Raw genomic sequence first — 17,052 nt, forward strand, 5'->3', positions numbered from 1 at the left:
TCAGCATTGCGATTGTGGACGTGAGAATTTAACGTCGTGGTCACGTCATCGCCGCCGCCGTCGCATCTTACAAGCGATGGAGCGCGAATAATTACCTGATCCCGCGACGATGCTGCGTAATGTCGGCCGCTCTTCTCCACGGTCGGTTAGCAGCTACAGCGCGCGTTACACCAGTGCCTGCCAGGCACGGTCCCGCGGAACGTCGGCTGCACCGTTCTCGCCGTCGTCGTCGCCACCATTCCGCCGCGTATGATTCATAAGGACCGAGCTCGGAGTTGCCTTCAGGTACGGCGGCAATGTGTCTCTCCCGTGTATCTCTTCTAGAGTAGTCTGAAATCTAGCCTGGAAACCAAGCTCCGGAGATTGAGCACTCTACACGATCTCGGTTCCACCTGGTCCGGAGGATTAATAGGGTTCAGGTATTGCCTGAAATTCCGGATGACCGCCGCCCGAATCCAGGGGATATCGTGGAGTGATTGCGCTCCTGTAGCGAAAATTTGTAAATTCCGTGTATCGATGATGTTTTCTGACAATACATGACATACGAACTGTGACAGAATGTGACAGTTTATGATTATTCGAGCATGTGGATATGAAACTATTGTTGTAGTATTATTGTTTCATAATAAAATTTGCTAAATATTTTATTGATAATTGTTTAAAATAATAATTTTAGATAGTCTGTATCTTGTATGTATCTCTTTCAAAATAGAATTAATATTTTAGTAAATATGATTATTGTTAACTCTCTATTTATGCAACATAAGAAATTTTCTCGTGAACTATTGTCTTTATTTTTAAAATGACTATATTATAGAGAGATATATAATTTTGTTTCTATAATTAGAAAAAAGCAAATTTTGATATCTTACAAAATAAAGGTTGTGTATTCTTCTTTCATTGATATATTAATTTATTATGTTTTATAAAATATGGACTGTGTGTGATGCGAGATTACAATGTAAAATTGTTATTTTATTATTAATAATTATTGTCAGTTTAAAATAATAATTTTAGATAATTCTGTATTTTATATATATCTTTTAAAGTTTAAAATTAATGTTCTAGTAAATATGATTACCATTAACTATCTTTGTAACAAGAAATTTTGCTGTAAACTATCATTTTTATTTTTAAAACATATATATATATATAAAAGATATAGTTTTTTCTAACTAAAAGAAAGCAAATTTTGATATAAATCTTGTAAAATAAAAGATTATTCCTCCATTTATGGCATAATATATTTATTCAAGGGACAAAAGCCAAATTTTATACATTCGGAGATGCTAGAAGTTGGTTTGCGAGTTGTCCGCGGTCAAGATTGGAAATGGGATGATCAGGATGGTGGCGAGGGTCATGCTGGGACGATAGTGGAGATTGGTAGACCTCCCTCCATAGGAAACTCAACAACTTCCAGCCCAAATCCCACCGATCGGACACCAGACAAAACAGTCATTGTTCAATGGGATCATGGCGCTAGGAGTAATTACAGAATCGGCTATCAGGGTGCTTATGATTTGTTGGTGTTTGATAACGCGGCCGCTGGCGTCAAGCACTCCAACATCATCTGCGATGGTTGTAAGAGACATGGGATAATTGGTATCAGGTGGAAGTGCACGGAGTGTTTTGACTACGATCTCTGCACTCAATGTTACATGGCAGATGTACATGAATTAACACACACTTTTGAGAGATATCAAACGGCGAATTCTGTAGGGTAAGCGTTTACAATTCTAATGAAATTGGTGTTTCTCATTCTGACATATAATTGCAATTACGTTGATTGCAGAGTTCATCTGGAATCGAGAGAAGGATGCGCGAAAATACCATTGAAAGGGATCTTTATAGGAGCAAAAGTCATTCGCGGACCGGATTGGGAATGGGGAAATCAGGATGGCGGACGTGGTATTTATATTCTATTTAAATTAACTTAATTTAATTTAATAAATAATTTAAATTAACTTGTATGAATTAATTGAATTGTGATCAATGAGAATATGCCATAACGGTTTAAACTGGATTTCGGATGCTTCTATATAATTGAATATTTTTATATACTGCGTATGTAGATTTTTGATTGCGCGTCGAAATTTTTTCAGACTTGAAACGCTACACTATTAAACTACTGTAATAATATCATGAATTAAATTGACTAATCATTTAACGATTTTTTATGTTGTTTGCGCATCTTAGATCGATTTTGATAATATTGAATGACCTATTAAAATTTGTAAATAATTTTTTATTGCGGAAAATATTATCCTCAGCCGGGAGTTGAATCCGGATCTCTGGCATTCCGTGCGAGCGTCCTAAGCCTTTAGACTACTGAGGCATTAATTGAATTGTATTATATAACCATGAATTATATAATTACCATCTAATTTTCTTCGAATACTTCAGGGAAAACCGGCAGAGTCATGGATATACGTGGATGGGACAATGAAAGTAGTCGATCTGTTGCAACCGTTACATGGTCCACGGGTAGCACTAATGTGTATCGATTAGGTTTCAAAGGTTGCGTCGATCTATGTTATGTGGAGGAGGCTAATGCTGGTACTTATTACAAGGAACATCTTCCGTTACTCGGCCAACCCGTCTTGACTGTACCGGATAATGGAAACAGCACAACACCGACAAAAAGCGGTGTCACCAGCACATCTAGTCCACATCCTCTAATGTTTAACGTCGGCGATAAGGTGAAAGTGCTAATGGAGGTCGATACGTTAAAAGAGATGCAAGATGGTCATGGCGGTTGGAATCCTCGTATGGCTGAGTACATAGGAAAGGTATTTCGCAAAAATGACCATTTACAGTCGTTAACATCAATTAATGTCAATTGAAATTTAAATTTTAATCTGTATCTGCGATACAGGATGTATTTTCCTGCTTTAGCAAATTGCTAAAAATTTTACATTCCATCTGATGCAGTTCTAATAATTTATTCTAATTGCATATTCTACACAAGTAGCTCAATAAGAAAAAATGCAACGATGCAGGCTTAATTTTAGATCTCTTGAGTCTCGATTTTGTCTCTCTAGACAGAGAAAAACTTCAATTGATATTGATTAATGTTTTTATTGGGAGATACATTTAATATATTTAATTAAAACATCAACATGTTTAATGTGAGATGTGTAACTTGACTTTCTAACTTGAAATCTAGATTGGCACGGTACATCGAATTACGGACAAGGGAGATATTCGCGTGCAGTACGAAGGCTGCCATAATAGGTGGACTTTCCATCCAGGTGCCCTAACAAAAGTTACCGCTAAGGACGGATTCTCTCTTGGTGATATAGTCCGCGTGAAGAGCGACCTAGCTGCAGTGAAGCAGTATCAACGTGGCCACGGTGAATGGATAGACGTTATGAAAAATGTTAGTTGGTAATTTATATGCTGTTTTTAATTTAGTACGGCTATATATGGAAGTGACAGACGTTTGATATCGGATTTATACTTGTCGCAGGCTCTAGGAAAGACTGGGAAGGTAATTAAGATCTATTCTGATGGCGACTTGCGTGTGGCGTTGGACATACATGGTCATACATGGACATTTAATCCGCTGAGTGTTGTTCCAGTATCTTCTGGCACGAATACTATGACTGCCGCGCACGATAATGCAAATAGCAGTAGAGATCGTTCAGGTATGTTCCTTTTTATTATATACGTGAATTTTTGTTAATTATAAAATGAAAAAGGGTATCGAATTTAAAGTTAAATTGGTATTAAAGGAAAATTAATTTTTATTATGTTGTAAAACAAAATCATCTGTTATATATAATTTATTCTCAATAGTTGAGGGCACCGACAGTGAAGTGGAAAAGCTGTTAAGAGATGCAGCTAGAGGCGAAGCTGGAGTGGATGCAGTACGGGAATTCCTCAAGAAATATCCTGGCAGAGTGGATGCGTGTGCTCCTGGCGGTGGCAGGAAAACGTGCTTGCAAGTGGCCGCTCATCAAGGTCAGCTTGAGCTCTGCACTCTCCTTCTAGACGCTGGTGCTTCCTTGCGTGCGGTCGATGAGGACGGAGATACGCCTTTGCATTACGCGGCATTTGGGTATGTTAGGAATTGTTGTCGTCTTTTTCGCAAAATCAACTAAATTATTCATTCTCTCTTTTGATTAAACAGCAATCAGCCAGAGATAATGGATCTATTATTATCGCGAGGTGCAGCCATCAATGCCGTTAATAACGGCAGATGTAGCGCTTTGCATGTGGCAGTTAATAAGCAGCATGTACAATGCGTGAGAGTTCTACTGCGTTATCATTGCGACGTCAATCTCCAAGACTCGTACGGCGATACAGCGTTGCACGACGCGATAGGAAAGGATGCGCTAGATGTGATCGACGCGTTATGCGCCTCCGAAAGGGTCGACTTCACGCTGAGAAACAAACGGGGCTTCAATATCCTGCATCACGCCGCACTCAAGGGCAATGCTCAGTATGTGTATAAGATTCTTAACGAGTATAATCTCATAGCGGTCACGTCTGCATAGTAATAGCTTGGCCGTACTTAAAATTCATCTAATCCATCTAATTTAAATATATAAATAAAGTGCCTATATATATCATCTAATTTACTTTGTAAATCTATGAATTTGTAGTGCAACGGAGAGGCTGGTTGCGCGCGCGCGTCACTTGGTAGATGTGAAAAAGGAAGACGGATTTGCAGCGTTGCATCTAGCGGCGTTGAACGGACACCGGGAAGTCGCAGCCATCCTTCTCTCGCAAAACGGTGGCCGCGCCAAAGTGGATCTGCGCAACAATCGGCGGCAAACGCCATTGCATTTAGCAACTTCGCAGGGACATTGGTCGCTCGTTGAACTGTTGGTACATCACAATGCAGATATCGGCAGTACGGATGAGGATGGCGACACTGTGTTACATATCGCGATAGCAAAGAGTCCGAATCAACAGACTGCTGTACCTACATCCGAAAGTAGTCGGGATTCACCGCTTTTATATGCTGTACGTTATTTATCTAAGTTTTAAAAAGAATTTTTTAACTCCAACAAAAGATTTCGGATTGTTTTAGTTCATAAAACAATACTAAATCATGATTCATCTTCAAGATTAAGTTTTACAATATAAGGCAGCACAACACACCTTCTCCTTCTCTCCTAGGCGGAGGAGTCACACTCTTTGTCTCTCCCCCCTACGAAGAAAGTTAAAAAATTATCTTCTTTTCATGAAATTGAAATTTTTAGAATAATTACGTATATATATTTATGGTTTAAGAAAAAAAGAAAAAATAACTTATCAGGTAGTTTATCTTTTCTAACGAATATTTTCTTTTTTTTTTAAACAGATCTGGCAGAACCTGGCAAGGCAAGGCACAAAGACTGAATTAGCATTAGCTTGTTTTTTGGTAAGCGTGGACAGGAGCTGTAAACTCCTTGAGCAAGTCAAAAATAACAAAGACAAGACAGCGCTCGATCTTTTGGAAGGCAATCCACAGGCCGCCCTGCTCGCCGATCTTTTACGATCTTACAAATACCAAAGTCACAGCACACAATTAGAGTAAGACAATAAGACACGAGTGTTTTAAATGTGTGAAAAATTGTATTATGTTTTGAAAACACCACTTATCTTACGTGTAACGCGCTTTTGGAATCACTTAATTGATTTAGAGTTTATCAACAAATGTATAGAAAATGTAATTTGTCTTGCAGAATAGAGAACAGTCCATCGCCCGGTTATGTAGAGCCACCTGCGTATCGGATAGATAATATATCGCAGTCGGAAGGATTGCATGTTGCGAAGAAGAACATAACCGGTTCCGGTGACGCGGCAGAATGTCGAGATTGCTCGGCGATCATAGAGAACACAAAACAGGAGAATCGAATTGATCCTAGCAGTAGCGTTACGCTCGTTGGTTGTGCACGTTGTGGCCATACGCAAACAATTCAAGGTATGTAATTTTTTGATTGATCTCGTGTAAATGAATTGATCAAGAATTTATGAAATTGTTCTAAAGGAATTAAGTTTCCGCACTAGCGAGATATTCTGTATAACAAATTACAATTGTGATGAAATCGTACGAATGTTTTATATTATTTTTATATACTATTTTAGATGGCCAGCTGGCGACAGGTGAAGTCTCTATAGCCAATTCGGAGGATAAATCGAAGGATGTATCTTTGGAAGGCAAACGGAAGGAGATCAGTGACAGAGAAAAAGAGAAGGACAAAGATCTAGAACGGTTACGTTATTTGGAGACTAGAGTCGCGGATCTCGAAGAGGCGAATATGTGCAGCATCTGCATGGAACGCCGTCGTAACGTCGCATTTCTTTGCGGGCATGGCGCGTGTGAGCACTGCGCCGCTCCGCTGAAGACTTGTCACATGTGCCGCAAGACGATCACAAAGAAAATTAATTTGTATTAGAAGACCGATCAATGATCACATGTTCATGGCTATGTTCCAAAATTGATTGCCTGTATTAAAAATCTATAGTACATGTAACGTAAACTATAGCATTTTCAGTGTTGGCAGTAAATTTGGAACACTGCCTATATCGGAACATTGATTCCACGCGATGTATAACGCGAGAGGAAAGGTCGGCGCGCGGCATCAGCGATAATAACAGTAAAATAACTCTAATATCCAAATTTAGATTACGGAGTTCAGAACGAGAGATAGAGAAATTTTTTACTCGCTGTGTCGCATGGTTCCTCTCGAGACATTCTGTTTGTTTGCAAACAGCAAACTTTGTCATCCATCGTGTCGGCGTAGGAAAATGTTTACCAATTGATCGTAACGATGCGTAACGTTACATCTCGTGCTGATAAAATTAAACTGCCAAAATATACATTTTATTTCCGCGAACAATTTGTATGAAAGAAAAAAAAAGATGAAGCTCTTTTATATTGCACTAACATCGTGCCATAGCGAGAGAGGTTCGCGCATGACACGATAATCGCGTTTGCCTGGATACGAGATATTTCGATTTTGTTATCTTTTGTTATTTTTCTCGATAATTAGTTAGATAGTTGGTTATGTTAAAAATTAATAGTAATATAGAGAGGGTATTTTGTATCCTGACGAACACGCACGACGTACGATTGTATGTACATCGTGTACGCTTTCCTTCCTCACGAATCGGCGTTTTCGCCTGTGCTTTATCCCGTCCATTTTTTATCCATGTTTAGAGAGCGCGGATGATGAGCACTGAAAGAGCGAGCTTTTCATCTTAACGTAGGAAATATGTGCGATCGTGCTTATGCGACAACAATCATAGAAGCCCGTAGAAACATTCGTACATATCGCTACATTATTGCGAGAAGAAAAAAAAAAGGAGTACTGTTTCCAAATGTTCGAAAAACTACGAATCCCTCCGCTCTGCGCAGTAGAAGGGGGGAGGGGGTACATTTAGATAGTAAAATTTTTAAAATTTTTTTTATACAGATTTTTTTACTGGAAAGCCTCTTGTTGGTTAAATTTCAGACTTTGTCATTTTTTAAAGTATGTTATTAATATATGAAGTTTCATACCTTGTTATGTGGCTCGATATTTGATACCGATTGAATATTATCACGAAGGAATGTTTTCGATATTTTAAATAAATGTTTTGTTTAAAATGGCAAAAATATGATACTTGGGTTGCTTTTTACGCTCACATACTATAAGCATCATTTCATTCTTGTTGTTTACCAAATATTAAACAAGAATGAATAATATTATAAGCGCTGTGAGCGCAAAAATGAACGTACCCTTATACTCAAATTGTAGGAGTCGAATAAAGTATTTAATGTATCCCCTTTTCTCACATCATGTTCGCATCGTTTAATGAACGTTTTGCGTAACGAATGATTTACGCTAAAGGGAAACAGTCTTATAGCCAATTTTTCTAGGTAAAATAATTGTACTCGTTTGTATAAAGTGATTCATTTGTGATCGAATGCGACAGCAGTGGAACCAATTAATTTTAAGCGCGTTTCCCATCACGAACGTACTTTCGAGCAAAAGGAAAGCAATACGTTCGTATGTAATAAAGAAGCTGACAATTGTCGAGGTACAAGCTTAATTGTTAACGCGAGAATCTACTTTTTGGCGATTCTCAAATTACCGGAGAAAGAACCTCTATGGATGTGTGATTTCTGGGAGAACTTTTTTTCCATCAGTATTAGAAGTCTTGCCTTTCTACTCAACACAACGAAAAAAAGAAAACTTGTACTCGAGGTGCGTAAACAGTTCTATGTAACACGAGTCGCGTAAGTATACCTCGGAGCGTATCAGAGGGCACGTGATCAATCGATTTTTACGTCGGCTAGCGTAATTTCTACACTGGTGGCTGGAGATACCGAGAGTGATTTTTATGGGTTATTGTGCACTGGGACGAGAGTGATCCTTTCAGGGTAACGCGTCGCGAATTTTACGTTCACGATGAGAAACGTACAATTTGCGATAGTGCCAATCTGATTTCGTAAAGATGATATTAATTTTCTTCCTTCTTTACCTCTCTCTTTTTCCTTTATAATAATGACTATATTGTCGTTTTAGATATATGCGGCGTATATGTATACTACGAAAGATGTTATATTACGATAAAGCTACAGCGTATCTCTTAAGCGTCGATAGATTTCTACAATTGTAATTTAAGGCATAATTTAAATAAACAATTTGACGGTAGATGAACTTTAATCTAATTTAATGTGCCCTTCATATACGTTTTTTTTTTCTTTTGAATTTTATGGAACAATGCGAGAGATTTCTCTTTCACATTACTTATTAAGTGTCATTGATAAAAATGATAATATTATAGATACGAATAAGACACAAAGATAACAAGAACAACAAACACATACAACGCAGACACCAGATATTTCACGCAGTCAAACGAGAAGCGCAAAAAAACTTGTCCTTAGCTTAGCAAGCAATCTTATTTATTTTGGTACTCGATAAAGGTTCCGATAGTCGTATATTACAATATTGAGCCAGTTTTGCAAAAATTGTAATAGCGGTATACTAATGATATATAATAATGTAATAATGGTAATAATATTTTCTTCTAAAGTAAACCTAAACGCAATGTATTCTATTAATAGTATGTGACACTGTATTATCTGTAGTACCTAATTAACTTAAACTTAAATCGTGGGGCCGTAGCACAACGTGCAATACGATCTCGCAACGCATTTCATCCGTCTTAAAACCGTCTTCAACATCGCTTTCTTCGATTCACGTGGATCTTATCTCCTTCCATCTTGTCTTTTCGAAGAATAACGCATAATGTGAGATCTTGACAGAGAGTAATCAAACATCAAGATATGATTCATCAGAGGTTAAGAAATACTTCATATATTGGATCAGTGCAAAAAAAATTAATTTTGAATAATAAATCGGGCACGAACTTTTGTACTGATCTCTAATATCATATGCTCCATAAAAACTAAATATGCTATTTTTAATAATTATTATTAAATTGCTTTGCACCTCACTTAGACACTTGGTTTTCCCTATTCTTGGATCATTCTATACACCACATTCAACGTAAAAAATAATCTTTCATTCCTTTTGTTTCTTCTATTTTTTCATCCCTATCATTCATTTTTCTTTTTCTTTCAGTAATTCTTAAATTCGATCAAAAGTTAAGATGACGTATTTACGACTAAAAATAAACAATACAAATATAGGAAAGATAGTGAATAAAATCATAGTTTTGCGTTTTGTCAAGTTGAAAAGACAGATGGATGAAGAAAACATGAACCTCCGTATTGTTCACTTTACTCTCATTTAGATCTTATTCTCTTGCATTGTTACTTTACATTTCCTACGTAAATGAGTAAAGTGTACAATACCTTGTATCAATATACAAATATTGCCATAATTGATAAAATCACCGAAGATTTAAATGAAAAATACTCCAACGCGTACACCATTCGCGTATGCGTCAGTGCAATTTTAATTCGAAGACGTTGGAAAGTGCACTTGCTACTTACAAAAACAAATTACGATAATTTATATCAATCGGGACGCGAAATACAACTTTGCACAGATTCCGTCACGCGCAAGTTACCGTGACATTTCTTTTTTTTTTTCTTCTTATTTCAAGAATGATAGCGGTTTCACGTAAAGTGCACAGTAAAACGCGAGATTTACCGTTGTGCTCCCGCAACTTATACGCGTAATCAGAGTTCTATTCGCATCTACGTAAGACTTCAAGTGCTCAATAGCGAAAGAATTGTCAAAAGAGAGCGTAGTAAACGCGCACAGACAAAACTATGGCGATCCTGCCTCTCCCATTTCTTCCCTTCCTTGAACGCGTGCAGCGTATTTATCGGCGAGTTTTACTTCTAGCAGGAAGTTCCTTAACAGGATTCCTTAATAGGAGCCTTAATAAGAGCTTTCGCTCTCTATTTCTCTCTTTCTTTCACTCTCTCTCTCTCAATCTCTCCCTCTCTCGCGCTCTCTCTCTTTCAGAACGATTCATCGACTTCCCGATGTCGATGTATAGACACGTAAAACCGTCACACTGATTCATTCGCCGAGCGTAATTATTGTCAACTACGATCAAATCCTGAGTCCGGCCAAACACTGCGAGATCACCGTTTCATTAATGTTGGGAAACGATAGTCATAGGATACCCAGTATTTCGTTATTCTAAATATATATAATGATAATGATATATGTATAATATATGTATGTAATATACATTTTATTATAGCGGTAACACTATATATTGCCTAATATATAGCCGTAACGCCACGCATGATCATTTTTATAGACATTCAAAATGCCCCGTTGCGCCCCTACAATGTTTCACATATCGTCACGGGAAACGTTTATGTGATAATGACAATGCTTTGTCATTGTACACTGATGATAATAAGCAAACGCGACTGAGTTAAACCAATGAATCCATAGATGAATTGTAAGTGATTTTTTGTGGAATGATTCTATATAATGCAATGCATGTTGTATCGTAAAAATGATTCCGATCTAGAAAAAACTTTAAAGATGGAAAAGAGAAATTCTTAAACTCCCCTATTTTTGAAAAGAACGGTATACAAAAAACTAGGGAAATACTATAATATACGTTATGTATATGTACTATGATACTTCCTTATATTACAGTTTTTGTATACGTTTTTTTTTTTTTAAATAGGGGCCCTAATGTTAAAACCTTAATACTCCAAAGACAAAAAAAAATATTATTTAAAAAATAGTTTCGAGTGTTATACAAAAAGAAAAATAATACTAAGATAAATAATGAGCATATACCACTACACTGGATCTTTTTTGTGAGAAATTGTCTTTAATAAAATTCAATTACATAAAAAGAAAAATGTTCAATGGAATTTATCTTCCGATTCATCAGCTAGTGAATCCTTGCAGATTATGTCTATTTGCATAAGGTAACGCAAATCGGAGAAAGCGAGACACTTGCATAATACGGAGAGAAACTCAGTAGATTCGCGGTAATGATCGAGACCGTGTATAGGGTATCAACGAGAACGAGTGTCGAATCAAACGTTTAAAACGTTTTGCAGCGTTTGTTGCGCGGAACGAGTGTAACTGCGCGATAGAGAACACGTTCGACTCCGCATTTTCTTTCTTCGGAATAAATCAGTGCGATAGGTAGAAATGAAAACGGACAATCATACCTATGTATACGAATATAGACGATACTACTGTGCCGTGAATTGACTGTTAGTGACGTGGTATTTAAGCTACGACCGGTTCGGGGCTACACGGCTGAAGCTCCGGCTCGTTCTGCGGCTCTGCGCTGTTAGTAGTGGTGGTAGTGCTCGAGGTCGTAGTTGACGTGTTCGGCTCGTGATTCGGATCGGCGGGAGTCATCGCAGCCCACTGTGTAGTGTACGGCGCCGCTCGCGCTTGTCGCCTGGCTTTTCTCTTAGCGCGACGTTGCTCCATGACTAAGCGCAGCCGACGCATCTTGCCTTTCGTCGCTTCGTTCTCCTTTGATAATTCTTCTGCATTCCAAACATCACAGAATCCATTAGTATTAATAGAAATTAATGGTATTACGATTATAAGTTTATAGACATTTTTTTAAATAAAAATGACATATTATGTTATAATTACAAGGTATTAAATATATTATAAAATGTTTTCCTTCATTTTATTATTTAAAAGTATTATTCGATATTCATAAATGCACACCATTGGAGTAGCCTGGTGTAGAATCATGACAGCCGACCGATGCAGTAGATCCACTCGCGGTAGTTGTAGTGCCTGCGGAAGACGCGGACATCAAGGAAGGTTGCTGGCGAGTATGCGAGTGCCTGTGATGATGATGCCTATAGTGGCCTGCGGATGCGGCTGGTGTCGCGCAGAGCAAGTCATTCAGGATGTGAATGATGGTGCTAATGTCTCGCTTCGGCCGACCGTGTCTATCCTGGAGGGCTGGGTTCAGAGTGCCGCTGAACGTGCCGGAATACACGCCTTTGCCATGATGATGCATACTCTCTATTATTGCGCCTTGTCTGCGTCTCGCGTTCTCCTAAATTTAAAGAGATACGTAAGATTCTGCACTTTGTGTCTATTACGTCCTTAGTTGCCTTCGTACTTATGCACGATGACGTACAAAACACTTTATTATTATAAGATATTTAAAACAAATTAGATATCGCTTTAGAAATATGTTATTTGTATGTTTAAAAGCGCAAACAAATAAAATTGGTATTGATACGTCCTACCTTTCCTTTTTCCTTCTCTATTATACTTATCTTCCAAATTTCTTTTTTTTTTTAAGTTTAAAAGTTCAGAAATGTTTTAAACATTTGACACAAAATTCGTAAGTATATTATTTAAGAATTATGTAAAAATTTGAATGCAATTCTACGAATCTTCGTTCAAACTTACAAACATGAAATGTAATTAAATGATAAGGTGTTAAGTTTATCTCTATTGAAATTATATAATTTTAAAATATATAAATTTTACACATGTGTAATTTATTTAACTTAAAATTATATTTTAAAAATATAATATAAAATTAGTATTAATGCATAATATTTATTAAGAATACACAACAAATCATTTTGTGCAAAACGTTAAAATAATACTATTAGCATTAATTAATACAAAATATAGTTAAATACAATATAGTATATAAATATGATAATTTTAAGGACCTGAGAGTATATTGTGAGTTAAAAGTGTTCATATTTTTAAAAAATGTTATCCACAGTCGAAAATTAAATTTAGTTGATCAAATCATTGAAAAATTCCAATAAATGAGCAATTCAATTTGTAAAGAAACCAAATCAGAACAAACAATTCAATTCACGACTATACTAATCACGACGCACCTCTTAGGACCTTAATCGACGTGCAATCACGAATATGAATCACGAATAATGATACACAGGGGGAACTGGCTTCGGTAACAATGTATACCTCTGCGAGGTCGACCCGCGAGGTGAGTACCTCAGAGGAGAGCTGCTTCAGCTTCTGGGTGAGGTTCCGAGACGCTTCGGCGAGCGCCCGAGTGTCGAGGGTGGCTGGCTTGGGTGGCGATTGCTCCAGCATCAGCGATGAGGCGCATGTTGGGCTCTGCGGATTGGATTCCTCGTGTTGACTCCTCGTGGCGTCTATACCACTAGTGGTAACGGACGATGATGACTGCCCATGATGATGGTGGCCGCTGCAGAGCTTCTTCCTGGGTAGCGTCACGTCGTAGGACATTGGCTCCAAGGCAGACTGCTCCTGAATCGGGGACGAACCCGAATTGAAGGAAGAGGAAGAAGAGGAGGTGGAAAGGTTGGGCAAGCTAGGTTTATTCCTCGAATGGTGATGATGATGGTGATGATGATGATGGTGATGGTGACCATGGTGATGACCGTGGTGATGGCCGTGATGATGATGGTGGTGATACAGCGGACAGGGCTGGCACGCGCTGGAAGAACTGCCATTCGTAGGTGGAATGCCATGCGAATTGCCACGCGTGGATTGCGATTGACCCGAATTGCTGCTGGACGACGACGATGAATGCGCCGGACTAATTGGCGTCGCCGAGACGGACGAAGAGGATGTTGTAACCCGACTGGAACATACCGGGCTGGTGGTCGTGGTGGTAATGCTGGCGGTAGGTAGGCTGCTGCTGTTGCTGTAGCTGGCGGCTGCGTGTAGGGCGCTGGCTAGACTGCTAATTAGATGCGACGTTCTACCAGCTGGTGCCCCAGCGGCGTTCTGCGGCTTAACGATATTTCCCGGTGATCTGGTCGTCAGGCATCTTCTGGCTTGCAATGACGAATGACCGCCAGGCAGATTGGACATGCTCGTGGTATTGCCACTGTTGAGCAAACTAGCAACGTTGCTACTGCTGCTGTTGCTACTACTGCTGCTGCTGCTGGTGCTGTGATGACTATGGCCGTTACTGTTGACAGAGCTCGCCTGGCTGGCGGTCGGTGATGTCGGGGTTACGGTGGACAACTGTAGCTGGATTAACATCATGTGATCGCCCAGTCGCATCGTAAGATTAAGTGGTGCCTTGCCGGACAAGAAGTCATTCACCTGTGAATCATTGAGACTCTCCAAGGCCTGCATTACGCTCTGCTCCGGTCGTTGCGCCTGAAACAATAGAAGAGGCTCGTTATTTTAAAAATGATAACGGTTTGACTGCGTATTTGATGTCGCTATCGAGAGACGTATTATTAACGTGAGAACCGCTCACTCGCGTCTTTAAGATAATAAACGATCCGACGCAATGCAATAGCAACAGCGATGTGCTTATTATAATGCATCTTTTAAATAATACAATTAGTATATTAATTACATATACACAAGTTGACTGAAATTCCCAACAAAATAACAAAATAATAGTATATTATAAAAATTATTACAGCACTGTGTAAAATAATACCACTGTACAGTAATACTTACAGTAATATGTAATAATATTATAAGTAAAAAAAAACACTAAATACATCTTCTTTTCAAGAGATTCATTATCAACGTTTAATTTAGGACAGTGTTTATCATTTGGTTATGTCAGATTCGTGTTTTAATGATACTTAAGATCTTTTTAGATACATATCCAACGTCTTCGGGACGCTAAATATCATTTTCGAATGGGAAATCCATTGCGTGATGATAACTGTGACTTGTTCATAATAATAATAGAAATGTCGATTATATATTTATATTATCTATAGTATTAATAATGGAATTTTACATTTATACATTCACTATACGATGCAATTTTCCGTTTTGCGTTCTCACTTGTCGATAAAGAGAAACACATCTAATTAAGCAAAAAACGGAATTACATTATAACAATAAGCATTAATCTAATATAATATAAGTTTAATCTTCATTTAATTAGTTTAACAATAATAATTATTATTGTTATACTAAGGGTCCTTGATTATTTTCATCTTATTAATTAGTTTATTTTTCAAATTTATTTTTCTAATTTATTCACCCACAGTTAGCTTAGTTACTCTATATATCAGTAATATTCATTTTTGCCTGCAGTGTTTTAAGAATATTCACGAAATAACGTTTGATCCAGATGTGATATTCAGAATGTGTATTTTTCTTCCTCTTTTACGACGGAATAATGATAGTATTGGATTTTCCAAGTGTTACCGGTGCAAGATGAGACCGCGCAAATCGATGAGGCCGCGGTGCGAGATAGAAGGCGCGAGAAGACCTGCAGAGGAGAGGAAACCTCGCGGAACCGAGGCTCAGACCCTCGACGAACACAGTTAGGCATCCCTCATGCACACCTAACGGACTTCCTTTCGCCAGACGCGGTCATCGTCGGATTCGGTAATTCGATTCGCGGATTCGGTCTGAGGAAAGTCCCGGGACTTCGCGGGAATCGCGCTCGATTGTGTTGCGAAGTCTATCGTTTCTTTTAAGAAACCAATAAATAGACCTTCTCTTCTCTTTGCAGCTTCAGCAAAGAACCAGTCAATAAACTAAAAATACAAACATCATAGAACAAAGCTCACACAAATAGTGGAAATTTATTATATAAACATGGAAAGAACACTGAAATATCTAAAAAAATTTAGTAGATATAGATCTGAAAATAATTTTGTTGAACTATTAAAATAATTACATAACGATTTTAAGCATGACAATTAATGCTGCAAGAAAATTTTGATCGTTCAACAACTTGAATATTCGACGTAATTATTTTTTGATGGTCCACTTAAATTATTTTCAGATCTGTATCAAACTAAATTTTTAGATAGTTCAACCATCCTTTTCGAGGAGTTAATTTTTTATTAGCGCAAATAAAATATCGAAGACCACACCTACATATCTCAAAATTAAAAAATCTCTTAAATTTTCAATTATATATCTTATTGTTAGTAGTAAATGTTACATCAAAATCCTATTTAAAATAAACATTTAATAAAGTTTACTTGAAGTTAAATGAAAAATTTACCTATTTGTGCACATTAACGTAAATTCGTGGGCAGCTAAATAGATTTTTAATTAACTCGAAAAAGAGCCTGTGCGTTGCTAGATTTATTTGTTAATAAATTTTTAATTTTTAAAAAAATTAAAAATTTACCTTGTTATTTTGTAAATATTTCTTCGCAATCTCAATACTGCAAGTCTCCTTTCGAAAGCAGAGAGAGAAACTAAAATTAATCCTAAAATGCTCCAAAAAAGCAAAAATAAGGTACGCGATATAAAATTAATGCTATTTACGGAATTAGATCTCTTTTGCATTTTTTAAATCATTATATTTAACGCAACAGTGACAAGGATTTAGGAAGAGTTTTAGCAGAACAAAACCCACTTTTTCCTCCTAGCAACCTATCACGATCAGGTTCGATGGGCAAAAATGCAGCGTAAAAGTACCACATACAAGAATGCGACCTTCACGCGTGCCTGCGTATCACCTTCTTAATAATCTACAATTTTTAATGCAATCCAATACCCGTTCATGCATCTGGATAAACGGAACGCTACTGCTTCCACCACGAGCTGGACAGAATTATCTCGGGATTTAATTATCGGGAACCTGCCCCTCCGCGTCAATATCCGTATAGGTCGCAATCGGTGGACAGCGGAAGAGAGTCGCGAATGTTAAATTTACTCGCGTTATGTCGTCGTGAGC

The 17,052-nt window shown here is 37.7% G+C and overlaps 2 protein-coding genes across 2 annotated transcripts in view; one reads left to right on the forward strand and one right to left on the reverse strand.

Moving 5' to 3' along the window:
• Positions 1–1,271: 1,271 nt before the first annotated feature.
• On the forward strand, positions 1,272–6,663 carry mib2 (E3 ubiquitin-protein ligase mind bomb 2). Its single transcript, XM_018548886.1, has 11 exons — positions 1,272–1,720; positions 1,793–1,908; positions 2,404–2,789; positions 3,167–3,379; positions 3,470–3,647; positions 3,799–4,060; positions 4,133–4,444; positions 4,608–4,971; positions 5,312–5,523; positions 5,676–5,914; positions 6,079–6,663. Exons 1-11 carry the CDS (start codon positions 1,287–1,289, stop codon positions 6,387–6,389), a joined length of 3,027 nt encoding a protein of 1,008 aa, XP_018404388.1. The 5' UTR covers positions 1,272–1,286; the 3' UTR covers positions 6,390–6,663.
• Positions 6,664–11,251: 4,588 nt separating this feature from the next.
• LOC108781027 (midnolin-A) overlaps positions 11,252–17,052 on the reverse strand; it is a 41,785-nt gene continuing 35,984 nt past the window's right edge. The window contains exons 3-5 of the mRNA XM_018548890.1: positions 13,398–14,540; positions 12,129–12,468; positions 11,252–11,938 (exon numbers count right to left, since the gene is read on the reverse strand). Coding sequence (XP_018404392.1) covers positions 11,670–11,938; positions 12,129–12,468; positions 13,398–14,516 — 1,728 coding nt within the window. The 5' untranslated portion in view covers positions 14,517–14,540 and the 3' untranslated portion in view covers positions 11,252–11,669. The remainder of the gene's footprint in view (positions 11,939–12,128; positions 12,469–13,397; positions 14,541–17,052) is intronic.

This window comes from Cyphomyrmex costatus, unplaced genomic scaffold (genome assembly GCF_001594065.2).
Source record: "Cyphomyrmex costatus isolate MS0001 unplaced genomic scaffold, Ccosl1.0 scaffold75, whole genome shotgun sequence".
In the NCBI taxonomy this organism is placed as follows: Eukaryota; Metazoa; Arthropoda; class Insecta; order Hymenoptera; family Formicidae; genus Cyphomyrmex; species Cyphomyrmex costatus.

Excerpts from the sequence above, each read along its gene's own strand:
- mib2 (XM_018548886.1), top strand. The coding sequence starts at position 1,287 with ATGCTAGAAGTTGGTTTGCGAGTTGTCCGCGGTCAAGATTGGAAATGG. Across the intron at positions 3,648-3,798 it reads TAGCAGTAGAGATCGTTCAG|TTGAGGGCACCGACAGTGAA; the intron begins GTATGTTCCTTT and ends TATTCTCAATAG. Across the intron at positions 4,445-4,607 it reads GCACTCAAGGGCAATGCTCA|TGCAACGGAGAGGCTGGTTG; the intron begins GTATGTGTATAA and ends ATGAATTTGTAG.